Source organism: Choloepus didactylus, chromosome 4, assembly GCF_015220235.1.
Source record: "Choloepus didactylus isolate mChoDid1 chromosome 4, mChoDid1.pri, whole genome shotgun sequence".
Lineage (NCBI taxonomy): Eukaryota > Metazoa > Chordata > Mammalia > Pilosa > Megalonychidae > Choloepus > Choloepus didactylus.
This window is the reverse complement of record NC_051310.1, coordinates 78,123,067-78,146,091: the sequence shown is the minus strand read 5'-3', so window position 1 is coordinate 78,146,091 and position 23,025 is coordinate 78,123,067. Positions and strand designations below refer to the sequence as shown.

Genomic DNA, 23,025 nt, shown 5'->3' with positions numbered 1-23,025 from the left:
GAGGGTGACAGCCACCAGCTCATGCTTCCTGGGTACCAGCAGATATGACAAGCCAAACTGCTGTGAGACACCCTCCAGGACCTGCATTCTTTATAGGATGGCTCAGCCCCCACAGCCACCCCTCAGCGGTCCCCAGGCAGCCCTTCACACACTGAGCCCAGCTCCGTCTATGTGAAGGCCAACATCTCTTACCAAAGACAACTTTAAATCCTAGAGCTATTTATGACCGAATGGGGGAAAGCCCCGATTATAAGAATAATATATGCAGAAAGTTTGGAAAATAGAGAAACAACCAGGGATAATATTTTGTTTGTTTCCTTCTAGTATTTTTCTTTGCCTGCAGCATATAATTGCTTCCCCAACCCTTGTTTTCCTTGAACTTTACACACAGCATTTCCCTGTGTCCTTAAAGACTCTTCCCAGATGTGACTGTTCACGGTTGCAAATGGTAGGAAAGGACTGCATTTTATTTTACAAAATTAAACATGCATGTGACCTGATACATCCCTCACCCCCACCCCACCTTCACCCCCAGCCCAGGAAGCACTTCTTCTGGGGAAGGGGAGATATCTCACCAAGCAGAGGTTCTACATCCCCGGGTACTCAAAAACAGAAACTTTGAGAGTATAATTAATTTTTAAAAAATGAAACAGTGACTTTTCCCTGAGGTTAAAAAAGACGTAGAGGGTGCAAGCAGGAAAGAGGGGAGATTCACCCCGTACTCAGGGACAAAAGCTTTTTGGGAATTAAATCCTATTATCCTATCAATTTGAACTGTTAACTGTGCAGGTGCTTTGCTGACACTTTGATAACTGGTGAGCAGAGATCCCTAACATACAAATCTCTAATTTGCTTGTCCTTTAATCTCTTGCCCAGGACCGTGTGGACTGTAAACAAATAATTAAATGCTCTTTCTAATTTGCCAGGGTGAGGAACATCCTACCTAAAGAAAACCTGTGGACAATTTGAAGATGATGTAACTACAGCAAATTCATTCTATCCAGTTCTGAAAGTTCACGTTTCCTTAAGGGTTTCCCCTTAACATCTGCCTCAAAGTTCCCCAGTTATGAGCCAAAGGAATAGAATACAAGAATCCTTGGGAGCCAGGTAGGATAGTGGGTGGTAAGGGGAAAGAAGGCCACTCTAGGGTTCAGCTTATTGGCATAAGACACCAGGCATAAACCTGGCAACTCCTATACCAAAAGCCTGGGAATCAATTGCCAAGAAATGTCCAGCAAAACAATGGCAAGGTTGAGGTCTGGGGGAACCTCAGGAGTTCAACAGCAGTGCCAAGGGCCATTTGGGAGTGTCGGCCCAACGGGCATAGCGGTGACTGAGGATGGGGTCAGCATCACCGGAGGAACCATCTCTGACAGCTTAAAGGCCTTAGAGATGAGCAGTAGAAACCAATTCAACTTTAGCACCATCCATTTTCGCTTCTGATGATCTGTTTCCCTTCTTCTTTTCGACTCCCACAGCTACCTGGCCAGGGGAAGACCTGGGAAGCCATCATTATCTAGCCATCAAGATGACAATCACAAGATCAACTTGGGTAAAGGCCTCGTGGTCAGCTCCCCAAGCAGTGGAGGCGTGGGGCTCTCACACCGGGGTGCCTCGGACAGCAGGCTAGGGTTGGGTCATACCGCAGGTAAAAGTACCAGGCCATCTACTGCCTCGTGACTCTGGCCCAGCAACCTCGCCTCACCAACCTCAGCTTTCTGTAAAAGACAATGACAAAAGCTGCCACACCGACCCCGTGGGGGTGCCAGTCAGATTTAACAAAGGCCTGGTGCACGGTAAGCACTCAGTCTGTGTGCATGGGGGCACACTGAGCCTCAGATTCCCCATCTGTAGAAATGGGGGTAATAACACCTACTTTGAGGGGTTGTTAATAATAACTAATAAATGTCCTCCTTTATTACAGTTGATTCTCATTATTCTACAAAGCCACAGAGCTGTGAATTAGCCAACACTGAACCACTGTTCCTATGGGAAATATGGGAGCCTCTGATCACATTTTCATCAACTGAATAATACATAACCTTGTTTTATGTATACTTCTGTGTAAAGACACCTTATTTAATACAGACTGTTGGTTCATCAACACTGAGCTCACAGCCGACAGCACTATAACTAAGGCCTGAAAGAAGGTCATCTAACACCTGTATTTTCTCCGTAAGGTAAGTCTCAGCCTTTTTGCTCTTAGCAACACTAGACAGCCCACCAGCACTACCAAGAAAAGCACAAACATGCAAAAAGGATGGCACTGAATATACTGTGAAAAGGTCGCTCGTTGACAATACAGGAGCTGAAACAAGAAGGCAGCACAGCACCGTGTTTGACCTCAGCTGGGAAAGAGAGCGTCGGGTGACCCAAAGTTTTCACCACTCCAAACGTGCCTGTAAATGGCCGTGAAGGCACACTGAGTATTGGTTTTGGGTTTATGGATACATTTTAATGAGTACATGAATTCACAAATACAGAATCTGCAAATAATGAAAGTCAATTGTATTTTTAAAATTATACTACTTGATACGTACAAAGGATCGTACGTCACATGTTAGTTATAAAGCCTAACAAAATAATGAAAACTCATGAATACTCCAACAAATGCAAAAATGAGAAGGTTGAGTGGCACCTGCCTGTCTCACACAGAAAACTGCTCAGAATTCCGGTTGATCCATCCCATTGCCCTTTAAAAATCTATCATTCTATTACAATTGTATGTGTGCTTAAATAATATATTGTTTACTATTGCTTGCACTGGGAATGAATCCTTTTTTGGCTATACATGTTATAAATATCTTCTCCCAGTTGACGGCTTGTCTTCTAAATTTGTTTATGGCGCCTCTCAATAAAGAGAGGTTCTTAATTTTAATAGTATAAGATCTAATTTCCTGCTGAAGATCAATGAGGGCCATATCTTTCCCAGGTGTGCTGGCATCTGCCATGGGGCTCATCTCTCCGTCTCACGGGCAGGGCTGAACCACCTCTGGCTACCGTCCATGTGGGCTGCTCCAGCAGCATGGTGGAACTTCCTCCTCTTTGGGTTCTGGATGGAAAGGAGGTGTCAGGATGGCCATGAAGGATTGTCCTCCCTGGTCTCTGGTTGGTGGGTCCAGGGGTGCCACCCCCATGGCTGTGTCAGGGATGTGGGATCCCTGTGCCCAGTTGTGACACTCCAGGGGAAGGGCCACATCCAGTGTGGGAAGTTGTTGGTGGGGTTTTGCAAAGGTGAGCCCCCCAGTGGGGGAAGTGGCGCAGGGTCTGACAGACTTGGGTGGAAACTGTGGCTTTACATGACTGGACCAGGATCCCTACCTCTCTGAACCCCAGTTTTCTATAACTTCCCTGGTCGTTGAGAGGATTAAGGAGAAAATATGTTGAGATCCTGGCACTGGTTGCCGAGAGCTGCAGCTCTAACACCCAGACATTCAGCAACGGGATCTCCAGGGCAAGAGAACCCCCTGGCCAGTTCTGATTTCCTACCAGTGAAATTCAACCTGCCATTCCATGACTTCTCAATGCAAGTCCTACGTTGAAATGCCTATTTCTGAACAAGAAGAACAAGAAGTCAGAAGACATCTAAAAATATATATAAAAACATATTTCCCAGCACCTCTCACAGTCCTCTTCATCTTGGGAGGGTGACTGATGTGCGGGAAAGCCTAATTTATTTAGATTTTAATGAAGTACCTATTTTTCCCAATACTGACAAGTTGCCAACAGAAAGTAAATATTTTCGGTAGAAACTTGCTGTTCCAATATTAGCTTTAAATGTGAATGGCTCTCTGGAAATGCCAAACAGAAGAAAAACAGTAATCATTTCTCTAATGAAAAGAGAAAGTCCCATTTACTATAAATTGTCAGGTAACAAAAATAATTTGGACAGATCATCTTGATGGCAAATTAACTCCCTGTCGCTATCTTGCTCATGGATTGCTTTCTGGCATGCTGGGTTCAGAGCTGACTGGTGGCATAATAAATATGCTTGGTTGGTTGGACTCTAAGGATGAATCTGTGGGCTCAAAGGAGGAGGTGCATTAAGTAGAAGGAAGTTGGTGCTTCAGAATAATTGACCACCTAGTATTCGGGTGAACAACTGAATATTAGGGCTCGATCCCCTAATGATCACTTCTGGTTATACACAGAAGCGCCATCCAAAAAGAATAATATAGGCTTCCTCCCTTTAAACGGTATATTTATACCTGTGAAATTGCCCAAACCCAATAATATTTTAAATGCCCTGGGAGAACTTGCTGAAATGAATGATTTTACAATACTCCTGGTAAAGTTAAAATAAATACTTTTTTTCCACAGGATGACTCTCACTTTCCCGTTTCTAATTTATATTGTGACTTTCCACATAATGGGCTTGTATAAGCAGGGCAAACCTATCAATACTCAGTTGACCCTATAAGGCAGCACAAGACACAGCATTTCCCCTGAAAACTTTCTTAGAAAGTTCAGTGTCAAAGGGCAATGGGAACAGTGCACACACACACACAGACACACATACACACACATACGCAAATATATCACATGCACGCACACCAGATGTCAGCCAGCCTGCCCAGGTTATCACATCTGGAGGAAGGCAGGGATTGGGATACACTGGGTCTACTTTTGTTTACTGAGAAGTAATGTATTTTGCCTTCAGCAAATGAATGGTAATGCAGGAGCAATGAACAACAGCAAATAAAATTAGATTGTAACTTCCTGAGTGTGATAAATAGGCCTCCCCAACAAATTTTGCCCATTAATCTAGAGTCTATTTTAGTAAATCCACAGAGAATTGTGTTTTGATTTGGTTTTTTCCTCCCAATAAAACTATGGTACATTCTGTTCTATAAGCAGCCAGTCTGGGCGAAGTGAGGTTTCAGGGGCTATTTAGAAATGCTACAAACCTAAAGGGCTTCTGTCAACTGTCATTATCACCTAAGACAAAAATGGGGCTCTCCAATCTTTGCATGTGCCCAGAGAAGAGCCCTGTTCCGTTAACCCTGGGGAGATTTGGTTTGCTGCATTGTTAGGCGCATCTACATTCATCATTGTTGCCTAAAGTGCCCTGGAGACCAGTGGCTGGCCACACGCCAAGTCTCCATTGGCACTCTATCTTCACCAGATCTCCTGATGGGCCATCCCATCTCCCTCCCGACGGTGCCCCAGGAAATGCATGGGCATGTCCTGCCACAGGGTCTTAAACCTGTTGATTCTTAAAAGAATGGTAAAAACCGGAAGAGCCTTACCAACAGTCTAGAGATTTGAAATCTAGACTGACTCGTGGTCTCCCCACTAGGGAATGGGGCCAGAGAACAGAAGTGCTTGCCCAGGGACACACAGTCATTGACTGAGAGCTGGCTTCTTGGGACACAAGACAGAGTGTCAAGCTTCTACCCAGATGGAGCACCTGTATTTACACATTGCAAGGGAGGACAGCAAGGGACCCTGAAAGGACACACTTCTTAGAGAGCACAAACTCACCTCTGAAGGAGACAGAGAGACTCAGAAAATAAGACACACGTGCCATGAACAAAGGCCACTGACGGCTGTCTCCCTGTCTTTTTGTTGCTGTCTATCCGTCTTTCTCACATATACCCAGGAGTGATGCAACTCCTCATTCTGTGTTTGCTAGGACAATCTCAGAGGCCCAGATCTGGGCCACCCACAGCATTCAAGAACTAGCCTCACCAGTTGTCTGGGGGTGGTTGTGCCGGGTGGCCTGGGAAGGGAGTGGCCACGAAGGAGACACGGTGGTGGGGGGAAGGGACTCTGGCTGATTCTTGTCCATCTCCTCTTTCTGTGGCTCCTGCTTAGCCTAGGGATGCACATACCTGGCATTCTTTGATAAGAATGTGGGAGATGGGGAGCCCCTGTGTTCCAACAGCCCCTGGCTCCCAAGCAGTAGCTGCCCACAAAGCCTAAAGCCCCCAACCTCCCAAAGCATCTGAAATCCCAGTCAAAAATGCAGTCAAAAATGCACTTGGAGCCTCTGAAGATTAATCTGCAGCTCAAACTGTTCTCTCAAACGCTCACAAGTCTAAACTGCTGAATGGAAATGCTAATGAGACTGAATTCTGTGCCTCAGAATTAAAACAATTAGCCAATTTATGCGGATGGATTAATTTAGCTAAGTACTTAACATTTTCATGCATATATAAAGGAAAAACAGGATTCCATTCCCCAATCAAAATACAGAGCCAAGACATGGACAGAAAGTCAGCTATTGCTGTTTACTTTTCCTTCCCAGAAACAGAGTAAACAGGCTGATAAGATACATGTGTCCTGTGACGCTTGAGCAGGGGAACCCCCATTTCTGTTTCAAAGTGTCTGTTGGGCCCGGAGGGGCATCCTCGCTGCTCCGGCAGCCCGGGTCCCAGGAAGGACTAAGACGTGGAAGCTGCCCGTTCCTGAGCCGCCTCGGGAATCCGTGGTCCTCGGGCTGTCTATGCTTCTCGGAAGTCAGGAGCAGGGCATGCTGTACCAAAGGCCTGTGTGTCCCTGCCAGTGTCTCTCCTGTTCCAGGAAGATGCTTGAATTTTGCTAAGTATAAGCTCTGTCGGGGAACCCGCTTAAGGCTAGGTGCCTCCTCAGGGTACAGGGCCGAGGGCTTTACTTCCCTGCCCTGCCTCATAAAAGGACCCAAGGGCCATGCAGTCACATGTCATGGACTTCCTTGACAGAGCAAGTTCATTGCTGGCAGAGGCAACACACCTGGCTCCCCTGCACACCTGTCTCAGAGGATGCTGGCGGGAGGGTGTGGAACTCAACCCAGGAGCCTCCAAGTCAGTGATGGACAGGACGGTGCCCTCAGCCACCAGTCTGGAGGGAGCCTTTTACACCTCCCAGGTGCCCAGAGGGAGGGCCCTGGTCCTGGGAGCTCACACCTGGTAGGTGAGCTGAGGGCTGGTGGATAGCCAAGCCTGAGAGCTGCCACCCCCATTGCAAACTAGAAGTGGGTAGGGGAAGAGTGGAGCATCATCCTGTGATTATAGGGAGAGAGAAGGGGGACAACTCTGTGTAGTGCTGAAATTTTCTAAAAAAAAAAAAGGTTAAAGGAACAAAAAAATATTCCTTAAGTGCCAAGAGAGGGGAAGGATAACTGCTCTCCACTGTCACTCCCTTCCTATGGTATCCTCTTTCACCAGAGTAAGGTGAAACAAACCCACGGCTCATTATCTTCTAGGCCAGGAGAAAGAAGCAAGGCCAAATTATGTTTGGAAGGGATATGAAGGTACAAATTCGGTCAAGGGAAAGAACCCACTGGCCTGCCATGAGGCTTCCCTCCTGCTGCTGCTGGGTGGCAGCTGTCCTTGCCCGGTCACTGCCATGTCCTAGCACAGGGGGCTGTGACTGCAAAGGGGCAGCACAGGCTTCAGGCAATGGGCCTCAACTTCCATCTCAGCTCTGCCTCCAGCTAGCTGTGTGAACCCAGACGTGGTCGCCAACCTCTCCGAGTCTCAGCTTCCCCTGGTGTAAAGCGACCATAATAATATCCAACTGATGTCCAACCCACAGAATCGTGCCAAGGGTGAAATGCACAGATGCATGTGAATGCCAGACACAACAATCAGAGATGGCTAATGCTGTCCTCACATTAAAAATACAAAGGAACCTGGACCAAGAAGGAGAACCAAGCACATAGCTGACCTCTTGTCAGGGCCCAGATCCCTAGAAATAAAATTAATCTGAAAAAAAAAGAACAAATCTGTAAAAGATATTGGCAATCAAGGTATCTTGAGCAATTCTGGAAAGACAGAAAGCAGGTGGGGTCAGAGGACAGGAGGGGGCTGCACCCTGGTGGGAGAAGCCTTATGCTGAGGCGGGAGCAGCTCCCGGGTGTTTGAAGCCCCCGGGCCCCATGTGCAAGGAGCTGGAGGGGGCCTGGGGCTGGTATCTGTGTGAGGGGCTGGGCAGTGGCAGGTCAGCTGCCTCCTCCTCCTCCAGGGGTGAGCCAGGGGTGGCAGAAGGATTTATCCAGAGGTGAAGGCGGTGAGAGGGGAGTTTAGGCCACCCAGAGAGGCAGGATGCAGTTCTGGGAATTGGGAGTCACCCAGAGCTACCGCCAGAAGAAACGCTACCCAGCAGCGGGTCCTCCCCTTCCACAGTCACCTCCAAAGCCCTGCCATCAGCCCCCGCCACAATGTGAGCAGACAACCAAGAACCAGCAAATATCAGTGGAAAACCAATGTCATAAAAGAGAAGTATCAGACTAAAAAGGAAAAAAAACAGCAGATGGGGAAAAAAAAAAACTTCAAAATAAATATCATTAATATTCTCGAAATGATGCAAGAAGATATTGCATCTGCTATAAATCAATGAGAGGACATCCTCTTCCAGGAAATGGAGTAGAAACACTTCTCCCCAGTCCTCCCATGAAGAAACGCTGAAAACCCTGAATGTTGTGTAAGAAGCAAACATTAGAAGACTTTGAAAGGTGGAAAGTAAAAGGCAGAGTGGACTGACTAGGGATGTCAGGACCTGAGGATCGGCAAGGAGGTGAGTTCCCTCTGTTTTCTTTTTTGTCTCGTGTCTCTTAAATACCAGATGTGGAATGGAAGAAGCCAGCAATCTGGAAATGCCAATGGGAGCAGACGGAAAAAAAAAAAAAAATCCAACAAAATCCTGTCTTCTTCAGCCAAAGGATCACGAAAGAGGGAGCCTAGCAAGACAGAAAACGTTTAGACAATTGCTCTGCTCCAGTCAAACACCACAGAAAAAAAACTGTGGCACCAGCTGCCCCCCTTCCCGGGCCAGCACAGGCTGAGGGGGGGCGGTGCTCAACTTCCACCCTCAAGGCTGCAATGAGGGGTGATGGCAGAGAAGGGCAATACGGGGCTAGGACTTTTATCCCTGACAACCAGAAGTGAGGCCAACCCTCTGTCGAGTCAGTGGAGACCTCGTGGGGGGCCTGGCCTTCCACCCCACCTGCTAGTGTCAAGATTTCCCTCCTTCCCTCCTCAAGTGAAGAGTCAGGATTTTACTGCTGTCCAGCAGTGCTGAGGCCACCCCCATGGGGTGCCAGTGGAGAGCTCGTGGGGGCTGGAACCCCCATCCTCACCCAGTTTTAAGGAGGAGGAAATCCCATCCTGAGGTGTCCATGGGGGGCAAGTGAAAGCCTGAAATTGTACCCACATCTGGCAGTCATAGGACATGCCCCCTTCCCCTGCCAAAGTGGTATCAGAGGAAGCCAGCTAAAACAGAAGGTTTAAATAAGATCCAGTCTCAGAACATAATAAGAAACTGTCCAGGTTTCAACTAAAATCTACCCATTATACAAAGTACTAGGAGGATCTCAAATGAAATGAAAAAAAAAAAAACAAAAAAAGACAACCAATAGATCCCAACAACAAGATGACAGAGATGTGACATTCATCTGACAAAGATCTTAAAGCAGCTGTCATAAAAATGCTTCAATAAGCAATTACAAATATGCTTGAAACCAATGAAAAAAAGAAAGCCTCAATGAAGAAATAGAGCATCTCCACCGAAGAAAGAGGAAAAATTCTAAAAGCTTCTAGAAGAAGAAGTAAGTTATCCATTAGGGAGCAACAATTGCTATTAGCATCACATCCCTCATTGGAAATGCTGGATGCTGAAAGGCAATATTTTAAAATTTCAGAGTGGAAGTTATTTTGAACTTAAAATCTAAACCTAGACAAATTAGTAGGGGGAGAATAAAGACATTTTTTTTGTCTTCAAGGACCCAGAAAAGTTTGCTATCTATATAACCATTCACATATGTAGCAAACACTCAAAAATATCTGTCAAAACAATGAATGACTTACTATAGGAGAAAAATCTAATAAAAATTTAAAAAGTTAGTGTAAAAGAAATGATTGTAACCAAAGACACTGAGCAACCTTTATAGCTAAGCTTATATAAGTGTCAGTGCCTAATGTAAAAATGCTAATCACAAGGTGGAGTTAAACCAAGGATTACCTAATTTGGGGAGGTAATGAGGGAGAAGAGATGGCAGAGAGACATGAAGTTATGATAATGTTCTTGTTCTGCTCAGAAAAGGTGATAGGTATTGGTCAATGCTAAACATTGTAGAAGGAGAGAGACTCAAATATTTATGCTAAAGATTGAGGGTAAAACAGAAAAACAGGCTTTGGATATAAAAATTTCAAATTGTTATATTTGAAAAAGTAGGGAAAAAGTAAGGAAGAAAATTACCTCTATCCAGCAAAAGGAAGGTAAGTAAAAGAAACAGAAAGAAAAGCATTTTAAAAATGTATGGTAAAGAGAAAACAAAATGTAATAGGAATAAATCCAAATATATCTGAAATCAGCACGTGTCAATATACCAAATTCCCTCTTTAAAGAGATTCTTAGATTGTGTAAAAAAAATAAAGCCAAATCACACTGTTTACAAAACCAAGGCTTAAAATAAGGGAATGAAAAATAGATGAGAAAGTGATGCTAAAATAACTTAGCGTTTGGAAACCATATATCTGACAAGGGTTTAACATTTAGAATATATAAAGAACTCCTACAACTACAACTCAACAACAAAAGACAAACAACTCAATTTTTAAAATGGGTAAAGGACTTGAATAGACATTTCTCCAAAGAAGATATCAAGCAGCCAATATACACATGAAAAGATGCTCAACATAATTAGCCAAATTGAAATCACAGTGAGATACCATTCCACAACCACTAAAATGCTATTATTAAAAAAAGAGAAAATAATAAGTGCTGACAAGGATGTGGATAAACAGGAACTCTCAAACATTGTTGGTGAGAATGTAAAATGGGGCAGCTGCTGTGGAAAACAATTTGGTGGTTCCTCAAAAGTTAAGACGACCATATGGCCCAGCAATTGCACTTCTAGAACTGAAGGCAGGGAGTCTGACAATATTTGTACACCAATGTTCATAGCAGTGTTATCCATAATAGCCAAAAGGTAGAAGCCACTCAAATGCCCATCAGGAGATGAATGGGTAAACAAAATGGGTATACACATACAGTGGAATATTACTCAGCCTTGCAAAGGAATGGAGTCCTGATTCATGGCACATGATTCTTGAAGACATCATGCCAAGTGAATTAAGTCAGAAAAAAATGCACAGAATTTGTAGGATTCCACTTACATGAAACAGCTAGAAAATGCAAAGGCATGGTGCCAGGTTACCAGGAGTGGAGGGGAGGGGAGTGGGGAATTCATGTATAATGGGTACAGGATTTCTGTTTGGGGTGAAAGGAAAGTTCTAGATGGTGGTGAAGGTGGCACAATTTGAATGTGATGAATCCCACTGACTAATATGCTTGCGAGGGGTTGGGATTGGGAAAATTTATGTTGAATATATTTTTCCAAAATTAAAAAAAAAAAGAGCAACTAAAGAGACAATGACAATTAATTGCAATACATGATCTTGCACTGTATTTAATAATGGAGGAGAAACAACCCAAAGGGACACTGGGATAAATGAAAAAAAATTGGAATATAGACTGCTTTTTGTCAATGTTAAAGTTCTTAAATATGGTAAATGTACTTAAGGTACTAAGAAAATTTAATTACCAAAAGTTCCTAAAGGAAAAGTAGAGAATCTGAATACCTTTTTAAAAAAATCACCATGGCTAGTCAGATTTATTAATCATCTCTACCAATATTTCAAAAAACAGGCAATGCTCCCAATATCTGGATTGTTTAATAACATAGTAAAAGACAAAGAGCTCCCCAACTCTCAAGATCAGCATAAGCCTGATAGCCAATTAGAGAGAGAGAGCACTGAAAACAGAAACTGTACTTTAAGCTATCTTATAAAGTTGCAAAAATTGTACATAAATTATTAACCAGTTGATTGCAGCTGTGTATTAAAAGAACAGTACTCAAGACCAAATAGGATTTATCCCAAGAATGAAAGAATAAAATTTCCAATGTTATGAAATCTATTAATGTAATTTACTACGTTAAACAGATTAAATAGTAAAGTTGATAATATAATTACCTCAATAGATGCATAAAAAAAAGCATGTAATAAAATTGAACATTCATTCCTGATCAACCCTCTTTGAAAACTAATAAAATGACCTTAATTTACAAAGAGTAACTATGGCAAAACTACAGAATACATCTAGAAATGATATAAAACTAAAAACATTCTTGTATAAATCAGAAATAAACAGCAAAACCTATAAATCACCACAATTCAAAATTTATCAGGAGTCCCTATACATTGAAATAAGACAAGCAAAAGAAGTTAGATTTCTTAATATTGAAGAGCTACAACTACCATTATTTACAGATAGCTATTATTTATACCTATCTAGAAAAGTCAAGAGAATCAAAGGAAACACAATAGCACCAATAAGAGTTTAATAAGGAGGCCAGATATAAAAATTGACATATAAAAATCAATTGCCTTCGTATATATAACAACCAATTAGAAACATAATTTTTAAAAGCCTAGATATAAACCTAATGAGATATGTATAAGATTGACAGGAAAGAAAGTGGTAAAACTTTTCAAAAGGATGTAAAAGAAGACCTGAATAAATAAAAACATACCATGTTCCTGGATGGGAAGACTCAATATTGTAAAGATGTCAGTTCTCCCCAAATTAATCTATAATTTCCATGCAATCCCAATCAAAATCCCAACAGGATTTTTTTATGGAACTTGATAAGCAGATTCTCAAGTTCATCTGAAAGAGAAAATGTGCAAGAATAGCCAAGAAATTTTTCAAAAAGCATCACAAGAGGAAATTTGTCCTATCTGTTATATATTTTTAAGAAACCCTCCTAAACTATAGTAATTATGTGGTACTGTTCAGGAACTAAAGAGAAATAGACTAATGAAACATAAAGGAGGATCCAGGGGACACATGAGAATTCAGTATGTGATGGGGTGGCAAGCAGAGGTCATTGGCTATTGATTTGGGGAAAAAAATAAAGTTGGGTCCCTCACAGAAAAAAATATCATATGAATGAAAAAATTAAACATAAAAGACAAAACCATAAAGTTTTCGGGCAAACTATTGATCCAAAACAGTACATCTTTAGAGAAAATACAGGAGAATGGTTTTCTTATCTTGAGACTTTCTAATCAAGACCCCAAAGCCAACAGTCATAAAGGAAGAGGAATAAATTGGACATCTTCAAAATTCTTAAACAGATTTTCACTGCACTGTTACCTAACAGAAAAAGGCACAAATCAAATGTACATCTTGATAATGTTAATAAAAAATAGAAATTTTTCTAAAACAAAAGGCATCAGAGACTTCAGTTAACCACGCAGGAGGAGGGTTTTTCTACCCACTCTCCTCTGGAAACAGTGAGGATAACACATGCCTCTGGGGATTCCCCAAAGTATATCACTGCTCCCCAATACACGTGACACCACAAAGGGTCATGTGACTTAACAGGTGGGGGGAGCATGGGTGGCTGGGGAAATTTGTGTCTCTGCCACACTGTATTACTTTCAAAGCAAAAATGAAATGCCACCAATGGAGTCAAGAGGTCACTCTGGTTACTCCTATGCAAGCTCCAGCCAGATATTACAAATTGCCACAGCATGCCAAGCCCCAACCAATAGCATTCCTGAAAACCCTGAAGAATACCCTGGGCTCTATCTAAGACTACAAAAGTTTTACCTATTAAATTTTTTTTCATAAACTTAAAGCCTCCAAATGGCTCCTCTGCCAGATAAGCCCTGAAACCCAGAGGTACCAGTTTCTCCAAGAACATCAACCAGTTTCATTCCTCTATCCCATAAGGTCGACGCCTCTTTTCAGCACAGAGAAGTCAGAATGGTCATTGCCCAGATATCCTTGAAGACTGAGAGAATGATCAAATGAGAGGAAGGAGTTGTAAAGGTGAAGTTAGGATTTAACAAATGATCATGACCACTGACTCATTATACAGATATTTTAGTTTCCAGTGTATTAGAATAGCCAGAAGGAAATACCTGAAATTATTGAACTGTAATCCAGTAGCCTTGATCTTTGATAATGACTACATAACCATATAACTTTCATCTTGTGACTGTGTGATTGTAAAAACCTTGAGACTGACACCCCCTTTAACCACTGTATGTTTAGATGAGATATAAAGTAAAGACGTGCATGGAAAAAAAAAATAATTGGTTGGGAATATGGGGAAAAAATAACCCTACGAAAACTATGGACAATAGTTAATAGTATTAATAATCTTTTGTCAATTGTAACAAATGTCAGCTACTGTTAAAAAAAGAGAATTACAAAAAAAGTGCTATCGTCAATTGTACCAAGGTTTCCTCATCACTGCAAGCGTTTGTGGTGAGGAGGTGTATAGGAATCCTGTATTTTACGCATGATTGTTCGGTAAACCCACAACTTCTCTAACAAAAAATTTTTTAAAAAATGAAATGCACCTATATGTCCATTCCTCTAGAAACAGAGTGAATTATGACCAGGAATTACACAGACATGCCACCTTTCAAAGAAGCAGGCAGTTACTGTGGCATGGTTTGTTGGAGGAGAAAAAGTGAATGACAGCCAGCTCTGCCCCTGTCCTCAACTGTGGGGTCAGTATGAGTTAATGCTTAATCACCAGTAGGGGGAGGGGATCTCTTAGGGCCACTGAGAGCTACTGGACTGGAACTGATGATAACCATCAAATCCATAAACCCAAATTCCCAGTCCCTGCAGCCCAGCTCACTCCCTGGCTCCCTCTCCCCATACTGGAGCCTCTCATGGGCCTACAGAGAAAGCCCTCACCTCCACCCCTGTCAATCATTAATAATAACCAGAAAGCAACTAGCATGGCACCTCTGCAGCAATAGTGCAAGAGAAAAGGAAAAAGGAACATAACAGGTGGAAGACAATGATACAAAGGACAAAACAAACATTTCTCTAAAATATCCAAAATTTAAGGAAAATATCATTTTTCTCTGAAGCAAGAGTTCAAAGAGATATGAAGGTTCAATAAAAAGATGCTAAGGCAAAAGAAAGTGAAAGGACTAACCCCAAAGTAACTAACACCAAAAGTGTGTTAGTCTCAGGAAATAAATGGAAGAAGAAAAAAAGCCATTTTAGAAATAAAAGCCACATTAGAGTTTTCTCTAGGGAAAAAAAAGACACACAGGAAACAGAGATACAGAGGACAGGCTTGAGAAAAAAATCAAGAAAAATAAAATGGAAAAGATACAAAAAGTTATATATGATTAGAGACAATTATATCATCAGAAGCAATAGAAATTCAATATATGTATAAATGGTGCACACGAAAAACAGAACTCAGCATATGGAACCAAAAGTATTCAAATCTGTAGCAAAAGAAAAATTTCCTGAAATTAAAAAAAAAAAAAAAACCTGAAATTTTTCAGGTATATGAGTCCCAGAAAAACTGCTATAGAATAATGCTCACCCAGAGGTGGCCTAGGAGAAGTATGGGTCCTCAAACATAAAAGAAGAATTGAAACCAAGCCAAAAAATCAAGTCACCTACAAGGGTAAGAAATCAAACTGGCTTCAAATTTTTCCAAGCAAAACTGAATCCAGAGTTCTAAGTTCTATGGGGAAAAAGAGTGTGACCCAAGAATATTCTGTTCCACACAGATGTAATTCAGTTGTTCAGGCAATCTTCAGACATTCTTAAAGATAAAAGAACTCAGGAAATACAGCACCTGCTAGCCCTTCTTGAAAAAACTACTCTGTGATGAAATCCAGTGAATTAGGAAATGAATCAAAATGAATACTCAGGAATGGAAAAGCTGTGCTGAAAGTGATGGCATGAACGTATATACTTCCTTTAAATATAGAACCAAGACTAGACAACTGTGAAATTATAGTGACAGAAGTAAATGCTAACGTTGAACACTGACAATTTGGAAAAAAACAAACACAAAAAATTAAATTAAAATTGTGACATGGGGGTAGATGTGAGAAGAAACGAAAGTGCTAATTACTTAATATGGAAAATATAATTTAAAAAAGCCAGAACAGTAATTCTGGCCTCTTGTTGATTTTCATAATCTTGTTTCTTTTTATAACTTCATAGGGTTATTTGAGAAAATATCTCATGGTAATGAAATCTTTAACTGAAGTTCAGCAATTCCTTCATTTCAATTTAGTTTCTTTTTCTTTGGTTAAATTCACATAAAATTAAACATAAATTAAGTGAGTTAAGCATAAAAGTAACATTAAACAAATAAAATTAAACATAAAATTAAATCTAGAGTTCAGCAATTATTCCATTTTTACTTCGTTTCTTTCTCTTGTATTAAGTTTACAAAAAATTTAATTTAAATACATTTTACTAAAAACAAGTATAGTATGATCCATGTTAATGAAATAATATCCATCCATCCACCCATCCAACCATCTTTCCACCCATCTGTATATATGGTTTAAAGAGGTCTGTTAAAGAGTAGAGGTTAAGAGCTACTAGATCTAGAGTCAGCTTTGGTTTGCTCTTGCACAAGTTACTTAACCTTTCTGGCTCTTATCTGTAAAATGGGAATAATAATGGCATCTATCTCATAGTGTTTGGTGGAGATTATATAAGACAGTACAAATGGATACCTGGTTATTCTTATTTTCACAGGGATTTTATTTTACCTTTTTCTCTTTACTTTTCTGTAACTTGAAAAACATTAAATATACTTTGGAATTACCTGAAATTATTAGTAATATTCTAGCAATAAGATTATTTTAAAGACATAATTTGGACGGTTCCACTAATTCTTTCATTTAATTATTTTTATGTGATAAAATGTATAAGAAACGTGCAACTTTACAAAGAAAGTCAGTAGAAAAAATCACTCCATTTATATGAATATGTAATCAAATTTTCAAAAGCCCATCTGTGGAGATTTTAAACTATGTCCACAAATTCTCTGACACTTCTCCCTTCAAAAGGTGCAGCCTGCTTTCCCTCCCCTTGAGGGTATACTAGACTCAATGACCCACTTCTAACAAATAGAGGATGGAGGAAGTGAAGGTGTGTGACTTTCAGTACTAGGTCATAAAAGACATTGTGCTTCCACCTTGCTCTCTCTCTTGAATTGCATGCAATGGGGGAAGCTAGCTGCCATGTTGTTGGGACACTAAAGCAATGCTACAGAGAGGTCCACATGGTGAGGAATTGAGGCTTCCTGCTAATAGCCAGCAAGGAACTGAGGATACCAGCCAACAGCCGTGTAAGAGAGACTCTAAGAAGTGGATCCTCCAACCTGAGACAAGCCTTCAGTCTGCAGCTGTGGCCAACCTCACAAATGACTCCCACCCAGCTAAGCTGCTATCTGTGTTACATGACAAATGTCTGTTGCTTTAAGCAGCTACATTTTTGAGTAACTGTCATGCAGCATTAGATAATGAATACACCCTGTATTTAGTAAAGAAATATATACCCAAGTTTTAGCTCTAACAATGGCAGAGTAGCTTATATCAGACTAACTCTTCTAAAGAAAATAAACTCTGGACAAATATTTTTAAAAAAACCAACTCTTTAGGGGCATTGGAGAGCAACCAGAAGAAGGCAGAGAAGCAGGCAGGAGATTTGATTCTTGGGAGAACCAAACTAAGTATGATCGAAGTTTATGTGACTTTTCCTTTGAGTTAACTCTGCATTTCTGTTTTGGTGCAGAGAGGCTAGAACTCAAGCAGAAACTGCAGTTGTACTGTCCTGAGGAGTCATAAAATAAAGTTTGGGACTGCCAGAGCAGCTAGAAATTGAGTGGGGAAATCTTAGAAAGAAGGGAGCTACAGAGAAGGACACACACATTCTCCTCAAAGACAGCTGACCCCTGAACTATATAACGGTAAGTAAGATTCCAAAAATTCCAGGAGGAAACCATATGTGGAAGGCAAAATTAATTGAGCAGATATTTCAGTTACTATGCAGGAAGTCAGTTTGGAGTTCAAGTCTCACCAAAGTAGAGGCCTTGGTAAACATTTCAGGCTTACCATTGAAAAATCAGAAGGGTCACAGTGTAGGAGTAAAGGCTGTGTGCCTGGACTAAGGGATTTCCTCTAAGGCCAAGGGAAAGTTTGAAATAGATCAACCATAACAAAATGAAGAATTAAGCTTCCATAAGTTCACATTTAATTTCCTGTTAGAACAAAACTCAACAGTATTCAGATGAAGATAGCAGATTCCAGTACTACAATGTAGCATAATAATCTCAAGCATACAATAAAAATAACTAGACATGTGCAAAGAAAGAGGAATAAGTGACCCATTGAAGGAGAAAAACAAGTCATTAGAAACAGATCCACAAATGCCCTAGATATTGGAATTAGTACAAAAGGATTTTAAAGTAACTATTGTAAATATGTTAGACTATAAAATAAAAGATAGTAACAATCAACAGAGAGATGGGGAAATGCAGGGAGATCTGGAAACAGTAAAAAGAAGCCAAATGGAAACCACAGCATAGAAAAATACAATATCTGAAATAAAAACATTTTGTTGATTGGGATTAACAATAAATTGGACACAACAAAAGGAAGGATTAGTAAGTTTGAAAGCAGTGTAATAGAAATCATCCAAGCTGAAGTGGACAGAAAAAAGGATTTTGAAAAATGGACAGAGACTCAAAAACCTGTGACGGGTATCAAGCAGTCGAAGATAACCATATATGGTACCCAAAGAGAGGAGAGAAAAAAACAGGGTTGAGAAAATTTTTGATGAAATACTGCCAAAAATATTTTCAAATTTGATTCAGACCAAAAAGATAAGCAAAACAAGAAAAACCCTAGGAACAAGACACTAGGAATCACCACAGACCCCAAACAGGATAAATGCAAAGAAAATTATACCTAAGAGCATTGTAGTCAAACTTCTACAAAGCACAGATAGAAAAAACATTATAAAAGCAGCAAGAGAAAGCAAACCACATTACATAAAGGGCAACAACAAGGATGACAACTAACTTCTTATGAGAAACAATGGTTGTCAGCCAACGATGGAATAACATCTTTAAAGTACTGAGAGAAAAACATGTGAAGCTGGAAATCTATGTTCAGCAAAATTTCTTACAAAAACAAAAATGAAATAAAGGCATTTTCAGAGAAAAGCTGAGGGAATTTCTCACTAGCATACTGGTATTTCAAGGATATGAAAGGAAGTTCTTCAGGCTGAAGAACATTGAAACCGGATGAAAATCTGAAACTAGAGAAAGCAAGGATGAGCACTGGGAGTGGTCAGTATAAAATATTTCTTCTCACAAGTATTTTAAAGTCAACTGACTGTTTAAAACAAGAATTATAACAATGCACTGAGGGTTTAAAACATAGGCAGTAAAGTATTTTAAAAACAACAGCGCAAAGGATGAAAGTGAGAGTAAACAAATAATTTGTTGTAGGCTCGTCTGGTATACATAAGATAGTATAATATGAATTTTAGATAGACTGGGATAGGTTAGGATGTGCACTGTAATCTCTTGAGCAATGCCGGAAAAAATTACTACCAATAGGTATAATTTCACAGTCAGCTCCAGGAGCATCTCAGAGAAAGTCTCTGCTGTGTTGCCAACACACTTGTGAAGGGAGACTATGTTAGGAGTTCCCAAAGGTTGCTTCATCCAGGGGTGGGTTTGGAGGGGAGTGGCAGGAGGAAAGCAGGGGTGGATCCTGCTTAGAGAGGCTGAAGCTATGTCACAAGTTCTGTGGGGTCAACTCCAGCCTCAACCCCTCACCTGCCTTTCAATGGCCCAGTAACACCCCATGTCTTCTCTCTCTATGTGCCATGCTCACTCCTGGGATCCTTGCTGTTTTCCATGTTTCTTCAGCACTTCACCCACCTAGCCAAATCCTCCCATGTTAAACTCATGCTGTGCCATCATGCTTCTGTCCTCACTGAGTGTCTGTCCTGCCACTCATGGGGGCTTCCTGTCTGCCTCTTTCATTTCAGTACTTGGTCCCGTACTGTGTTCCATGTTGGTATTGCTTATCCCAAAGACTGAGCTCCTGGAAGCCCCGGGCTATGCTGTCATCTCTTTACTTCCATCCCCCTCAGTGAACAACACAGTGTTATCTGTGTAATATATGCTCAAAAATATTAAATGCATCAATTAAAAATATTCCTGTGGCCAAACCCTGGAAGTAAGGAACTCTCTGCAGAATTTGGGAAGCATAGGTATAAGATTTTACAGTGAGTATAGAGTCATCTAATGATAACCATATTTATGGTATACCTTCTCCGGAAGGTTCTGTGGGTAGGTCACTTCCACTGACTCTCATCAGAATCCATGATGTAGGTGTTACCTACCTGCGTGACTTCAGAGAGTGCTCTAAACCTGTACTTCTCAAACTCATTTGCTGGCAAATCCTCTGGGAATCTTGTTATAATACAGATTCTGATTCAGTAGGTCTGGGGTGGAGGCTAGGGCTCTGCATTTCCAGTGGTTCCCAAGGGCGATGCTGCCCATCCAGCATTTGAGAAGCAAGACTCAAACACCTCCCAAGGTGGGGCCTGCTCCCTGACTCAAAGCAACACAAGTTGCTTTTACTCTGAGAATTTCTGCAGGAAGCAAAGAGCTCAGCAGCTCTTTACACACTTAGCCCAGAGCTGATGCTTCCCCACATGGTATTTTACATCATCCTTATAACACGTGGGGTGGCAGCTACACAATTACCACTTTCCCCTGCAGGTTCAGAAAGGTTATGTAAGCTGTCTGTCCAAGGACCCATAGACACGGGCTGCTGATTCTACAGCTGCTGGGATGACTTTCCAGCAGTCTTCACTCTTCATAAAAGGCCCCAGAGAGAACTCACACATCTCCAGGCAAAAGAACCACCCATACAGGAGTGAGGACAGTGGATGTAATCTCCAGATTCATTTTGCTGATTGCACGCTTGGAGGCTAATTCTCTCATATAATGACCAATCTGAGGCACTTCAAAGATTTCCAGTGATTTCCAGGGATAGTCAGAAAGTTGTAACTAAAGAAAAGTGGGGGAACCTCTTTTCAAAACTCAAGAAATTCCCCAAGGACTGGGTGATCCAGGGAACCCCTGACCCAACCTCCCCACCTCGCGCTGCTCCTAAGAGGAGCTGAGTGGGTGCTGCAGCCACCCCTGCAAAGGTAAACAGCTGGAAAGGCAGTACCTGGAGAAGGTGGCTCCCAGCACAGCCATCCGAGTGAAGGCATCCACACCCTCAAGACAAGAGGCCACACCGAAACCCAGGTGAGGTGGCAGCCTCTTGAAGCTACCTGGCTGTCGATGGACCACCCAATGCCAAGGGTTGTGCTCAGGGCATCCCTCCTCCTCTGCCCCCACCTGCCCGGCTTCCAGCTCAGTGCTGTGAGCCTAATATCCTTCAGAATATTCTAGACTGCCAGGCTGAGTGAACAGAAAGAAGTGGGGCAGGTGCTCTTTCATTACCAGGCCCACCCCAGCAAGGGAAGCCTGACGTCCAAATGTGGAAAGCTAAATAACCAAGCCAGAGACACCTGGGCCAGATTCTGCTATTCAAAGGGACAATCATCTCTGACATGCCCAAAACAGCTGAGCCCCTTGGCAAACAAGCTGGGGAAAGGTGGCTGGATTCAGGGTGGCCATCATGTTGCATAAAGGGTTTGAGTTGGCCACAAATCACGGGGTGGGGGGGGGGGACTGAGCTAAGTAGAGATGAGAGGAGGTGACTTGGGGGTATGAGAATGCCACAAGCCCGGCTTGAATAGGGATGACCAGGATTATCTGAGGACACTATGTCAAATGTCCACTGGCTAAAGCTGAGGGTCAGGGGTGGGAGAAGCAGGCAAGCAGGCTCGAGTGGAAGAAAGGGCCTAAAGAGAAGACTGTCGACTCTGGCTGGGCACGAATATGGGGTCACTGAAGGAACATGAGCATTTAGAGGTGGCCCGGTGGGCAGCAGCATGTAAACCAGCTGGATCAGCAGGACCAGAGAAGAGAACAAGAGGGCCTTTCTGATAGAATCTGAGATGGCTTTTCTGGCAAAAAAAGTGCACAGTTCCTCTGCCTCAAGGCCCCAATCACTCTGTCCTGGGCTGTGGGACAGTGGCAGCCGCTGCTTCAGGCCCAGGGCTCTGAACTGCCAAGGGAAAAAAGGGTGGCGGGTGCTGCTGCAGCACCCAGAAAGGGAAGCTCTCGGCACCCTCCCCAGCCCCTCAGTGCCCAGGCTGCTGACTCTGGCTCTTACCTCCTATTTTTGCATTGTATGCTATGCCCACGATGCAGTAGGAGTTGTTTGCTGACGCAGCGACTTCTCCCTGCACAACGAGTGCCGTGTCTGAAAGCAAAGGGGAATAAAAGGAATCAGCAACCTTCGATGGATTCAGTGTGCAGCTCGGTTCTCCTGCAATAAGACTGGTTTCCCGGAACCCAGGATTGATATTCCGAGTTCACTTTCTGCATCCCCTCTCATCATCTCCCCTCCTCCGACAGCCGGCTTACAGGGAGCACCCCAGCAGCCTCTGCACACACAGGGTGGGCTGGCAGTCACACGCTGGCCTCAGCTTTGCGACTGGCAAAGCCTTCCTGCCACCCTCCAGACAAGTGCTGGCTCAGGGCTGTCTCTTCTGGGAAGTCTTCCTGACTCCCAAGTTGGAGTTCAGTGGGTTCCTGCTCCAAGTGGCCAGGCCCCATGCTCCCTTCCACTGCAGCCATTGTTGGTCACTGTTGTTGTGGATGGCAGAGGCTGTGATACCCCAGCCCTGCGTCTCGGCTAGTCCACGAGCATCGTAAAGGTCTGAGTCACCATGGACAGCCAGAACGGACAAGGAGTGTTTATGTCTTGCCCTGTGTACCCACACCCCCCCGTTCACCTGGTATGCCAGTTTGGATGCATTATGTCCCCCAAAATGCCATGGTCTTTAATGCAACCTTGTGGGGGCAGATGTATTAGTGTTGATTATGTTGGAATCCTTTAATTGAGTGATTCCATGGAGATGTGACTCAATCAACTGTGAGGAAACATTTGATTGGATAATTCCCATGGAGGTGTTACCTCGCCCATTTATGGTGGGTTATTAATTAAATCACTGGAGTCATATAAAAGAGTTCACAAACAGGAAGGACCTCAGAGCCTGTTAGGAGTGACATTTTGGAGAACAACTGAGAGTGACTTTTGG

The 23,025-nt window shown here is 42.3% G+C and overlaps 1 protein-coding gene across 1 annotated transcript in view; it reads right to left on the bottom strand.

Annotated features, from left to right (window-relative positions):
• PCSK6 (proprotein convertase subtilisin/kexin type 6) overlaps window positions 1-23,025 on the bottom strand; it is a 189,611-nt gene that overhangs the window by 94,127 nt on the left and 72,459 nt on the right. Inside the window, 2 exon segments of the mRNA XM_037832888.1 lie at window positions 22,095-22,164; window positions 22,166-22,184. Coding sequence (XP_037688816.1) covers window positions 22,095-22,164; window positions 22,166-22,184 — 89 coding nt within the window.